The sequence below is a fragment of the Theropithecus gelada genome, unplaced genomic scaffold (assembly GCF_003255815.1).
Source record: "Theropithecus gelada isolate Dixy unplaced genomic scaffold, Tgel_1.0 HiC_scaffold_15939, whole genome shotgun sequence".
NCBI lineage: Eukaryota > Metazoa > Chordata > Mammalia > Primates > Cercopithecidae > Theropithecus > Theropithecus gelada.
In genome coordinates, this window is record NW_020257701.1 from 23204 (window position 1) to 28245 (window position 5042).

Genomic DNA, 5042 nt, shown 5'->3' on the forward strand with positions numbered 1-5042 from the left:
TGGTTTTTCTTCTCAAAGTGGTGGAATTACAGGCATGAGCCACCACATCTGGTCTGAATGGATCCTTTAGTTGCAAAATATCAACCCAATAATTGACTCCCTGAATTTTTTTCTGCTGTATTTTGGTTAATAGTGCCTGATATGATTTATGCCAAAATGTTTCAACAGCACAATACTTTTTCTGATGTTTGTTCCAATAGACATAATATCCTGGTAGAAGATCACAAAATACTGTGAAAAGATGACATAAAAAATCAACTTTAAACTTTTGGTGTATGGAGTAAGTATAATACAAAAATTATTTTCAATGTTGTGTAACACATGTATGCAATAGGACAAAGGTGAGCAATGAGGGTAAAATTTCTAAATGTTTGAATCTTCCAGCTCCCAAGTCATAGGGCAGTAACTGATGTGTCCTGATATGCCATATGCTAGTGGGATAACTCTTGGCCAAGAGAGTTTCCATATTTTATTAATTTTTAAATATTTTTTATTTAAACTTGCCATTTTTCAACATATCCAGAATATTGTGAGTGGGATTGATTCTGTATGAGATGAACAGTGGCAATGCCCTCCACGTTTAGATAATATTATGCACCAGGTTAAGACTGTGTTTGGAGAAATGATGCACCATAACATTATTCTAGTTTCCATGCTAGATTTTTGTTTTTCTCTTTGTTTGCATTTGGTTTCAAATTTATATATCAGGTCTCTAGAATGTAGGAATTTATTTAAAAGTGTATTTTCTTGTTGTCCATTTTGATGGGGCTTCCAGAAGATTTAAAAACCTCTGCTTGCAGCACAGTTTAAAATTCTGCATTACAGTACAACATCTGTATTTAATCCTGTCCTTTGGTTAATTAACAAGCTCTAAGTGCAATAACTTCTGCCTTCTGGGCAGACTCCTCTACATCAGGTAGAGGAATAGATCCCAAATGGAAGTTTGTACTTGTAATACAAATTATTGGTTTAATAACCATCACACCTATTATTTAGGTGTTACTCATCAAGAAATAATGCTAAATCAAAGGTCGCAATGGGCGTATTACCTAAGGGATATACAAAAGATTTTGCTAACTAATATAAAATAGACGTGAACACTCTCTTAGTATACAGCCATGACTCCTGTCTACCACATCATTAACCACACGGTAACTGACTTCACTTGGGACTTGTTCTAATTTTGAAATTAGTTACTTATTTACCCCAAAGCCTCTAGATTATTATGTGTGCCTATTTTAGCAGAGAATGAAGAAAGACAACCCAGGCTGATTAAACAATGAGGAAAATCACAACCTGATGAAACAGGAAGCCTGGAAGTGAGCGGCTCCAGGACTGAATAATTTGACAGCTCGTCTTCCCGGGCAGTTTCTTTTCTCAATTTTCCACACTGATGCATCCAGAAAGTCAGCTTCACACCCCAGGGGACTCCTGTCATACTGTGACATGGGGACAACATTCCCAAGGGTCACACACACGTATTATAGATTGTCTGGAAGTGGAGAAGAGACTTTTTTGCGATTCTCCTCTGAAGGACCAGGAACACCTCAACAGAGCATCTCTTCTGCCTCCATGACTAGAACTGCACCACGTGCCACATGGACCCTCATCCCTGATGGGGATAGTACGATGCCATTGAGGAGACCAACTATTTTATCACATAAATTACTAAAGACTGATATAAAGTTTTCAAAAACGAATGGAAGTCTGTCCTACTATGTCCACCAGAGACTACAGATCCTCCAATGATACCTTCCTTGTCTTTTCTGCTTGACTTTGTCTCTTCACCTTGTTTCATCCTCCAGAGAATCTCTTTCAGCTCCCTCGGGTGCACTCAAGTGTTTTATTTACTGACAATTTCTCAATTGGTGAAAGACATTAGACTAAAGGGTCCATATTCCTAGGAAGGCATCGTGACCCCGGGTCTGCGTGTGACCTTGTGAGTGTTCCTGACCCTCCTCCAGATGAGATGCTGGTCTGTGTGTTCTTGCCCTTCCCCGTGGGTAGAGTCCTCCTGTTTTCCCCAGGTGCTCCCTCCCACAGCTCCAGTGTTCTCCATCAGAGTCATCACCTTGCAGATCTGCTGCCCTGCCCTGCAGACTAAGGCTCTGATTCCATAAGAAAGACAGGGGAGCTGCTTCTCAATAGATCTTGGTGTTACCATCTCAATTCCTGAGACGCTGAACAAGTGCACCTAGGATTCTGGTTTCAGTGACTTGCCCCTGCAGGGTAAATTCTTAGTTCTGTAATGGGAATAAGGGAGTTGGGCTGAACACATTTCAGAAGTGTGGGCTCTTGTTCTCTCCCTGACAGACACTTCAGGGAAGGAAGATTCGTGACTCTCCCCTTTCTTGGGCAAAGGGATTTAAGAGGATAGGATAGCTCTTCAGGATGTGGTCCCTTAAAATTTCACACTATAACATGCTCACTGCACACAGTTTCAAACAATCCAATATATATTTGTATTTTATCTTGTAATAGCTTCCATTTCATATTCCAGACTCTGCCTTAGCTAATTTCAAACCCTGGCTTTGTTACTCTCTACAAGAACTTGCTTCTCCCAAAACTCCAGATTTGTTGTTTGTTTTGACACTTTAAATATCAAAAGTATTAAAGAAAATTTGCAAAATTCCATCTTCTGTATTTATCCGTTATTGTTGATGCAGTTGTAAAAATCAGAAAAAAATACATTCCTTTTCTATGTACGTTTCCAAGCTCTATAGCAGATCTTTAGTAAGACCTAGAATAATAAAAAAATCAAATATTGTTCAGCTGCTTAACAGAAAAACAAATTATGATAAATTTGTCTGCTAGAATACTACCCAATATTTACAATTTTAAAAGTTTGCTATGCCCAACTACAAGATGAAATACCTAATCACTTAAGGTAGGCCAAACAAATAAGAATATATGCCATGTTATTTCATTTTTATACATTCTGATAAATTAAAATGACTTGGCAGCAATGTAAAGATCAGTAGTTGCCAGGGAAATGGTAGAAGGAAGAAAGGGAAAAGGAGGAAGAATATAGAAGAGGAAAAGGAAATGCTGAGAATTCTCTTGTCCACCTTGATAATGATGACGGTTACCTCATGTTTATCAATTGTACACTTTAAATATGTGAAAGTTTATTGAATGTAAACTAAACTTATAAAATGTATCACAAGCAAACAACTGGAAACTTAGACAAGAAAGGAGTGATAGAAAGATAGAAAAAATGTATGTTAAATTTCAAAAATACTTAGAAATGTATCTGCCTAACCCTAGTTCTCACCGTATTTTTAGGTGAATGCTAGAATGCAGCACAATCACACATGTTCTCACTACAGAAAGTGGGTTCCACAACCACACTAGGCACCCCCAGCTCTGTCCTGGAGCTGGTTCAGGGAGTAAGTGGGGCACAGGCGCAGGTACCGGGGCTTACTCATCCCAGACATGAGCCTTTAGACACATACAGAGCACCTTTTCCATGTGTGGTTTACTTCCACATCTGTAAGTGGAGAAACCATTGGCTGTGACAAAACATAATTTTCACAAGTATGTACAAATAAAATAGGGCGATCAGTTCAAAGTGTTTATCACAGCTTAAATTTATAAGACAACATAGTTTCCAAATACCATCATAGTCACCAAACCTTTGCAAGGCACAGTCATCCTATCTTGGCCCGTCCTCTCCTCAGGCGTCCCACCCCCCACCCCAGAGCTTACTATATAGTAGGAGACATGCAAATACCGTCCTCCCTCTGCTGATAAATCCAGCCCAGCCCTGACTCTGCAGCTCTGGGAGAGGAGCCCTAGCCTAGGATTCCCAGGAGTTTCCACTTGGTGACCAGCACTGAACACAGACGACCAGCCATGGAGTTGGGGCTGAGCTGGGTTTTCCTTGTTGCTATTTTAAAAGGTAATTCACGGTGTACTAGAGATACTGAGTGTGAGGGGACATGAGCGAGAGAAACAGTGGATATGAGTGGCAGTTTCTGACCTTGGTGTCTCTATGTTCGCAGGTGTCCAGTGTGAGGTGCAGCTGGTGGAGTCTGGGGGAGGCTTGGTCCAGCCTGGGGGGTCCCTAAGACTCTCCTGTGCAGCCTCTGGATTCACCTTCAGTAACCACTACATGCACTGGGTCCGCCAGGCTCCAGGAAAGGGGCCGGAGTGGGTAGGTTTCATTAGAAACAAAGCTAATGGTGGGACAGCAGAATACGCCGCGTCTGTGAAAGGCAGATTCACCATCTCCAGAGATGATTCCAAAAGCATCGCCAGTCTGCAAATGAACAGCCTGAAAACCGAGGACACGGCCGTGTATTACTGTACTAGAGACACAGTGAGGCGAGGTCAGTGTGAGCCCAGACACAAACCCCCCTGCAGGGGTGCGCGGGGCCTCCAGGGGGCGCTCGGGACCCACTGAGGACGGGTGAGGTCCCAGGAGCAGGTGCAGGGGGAGGTTTCCTTTGTCCTCAGCTGGAGAAGTCAGGTTTGTATTTGCAGAGCTCTGGAGCATTTTAGGCTGTGATATTTCATTACTTGTGTTTATTATGAATTTGTTATCGTTAGTGTTAAAATATTAAAATTCCATATAGATTTTTAAAATATATACTTTCAAGAAATCTACATTGCTAATTATTTGCACTGATTCTTCCAGACTTTTATTAACATTTCTTGACATTAGCAACTGCATAGCTATAAGGACATATATTTATACACACAGAAAGATGTATAGGCTGGGTATGGTGGCTCACACCTGTAATCCCAGCTACTCGGGAAACTGAGGCAGGATAATTGCTTGAACCCTGGAGGTGGAGGTTGCAGTGAGCCATGACTGGGCCACTGCACTCGAGCCTGGGTGACAAAGTGAGACTCTATCTCAAAAAAAAAGAAAAAAAAAGAAAAAAGAAAGATTCGTAAATACACAGACCTATGCATATATGTGTAGGCATTCATATTAAATATTCCGATAAAATAATTCTGAAAATATGTCCCAAAGAAACAAACTTAATGATGACAAAAATGTAAATTATTAGAGTAATTCATAATTGATTTGTTAT

The 5042-nt window shown here is 40.7% G+C and overlaps 1 gene segment (V, D, J or C); it reads left to right on the top strand.

Moving 5' to 3' along the window:
• Positions 1-3776: 3776 nt before the first annotated feature.
• On the top strand, positions 3777-4405 carry LOC112617234. The segment is given in 2 exon segments: positions 3777-3901; positions 4005-4405. Coding segments are annotated over 2 exon segments (447 nt in total).
• The last annotated feature ends 637 nt before the right edge of the window (positions 4406-5042 follow it).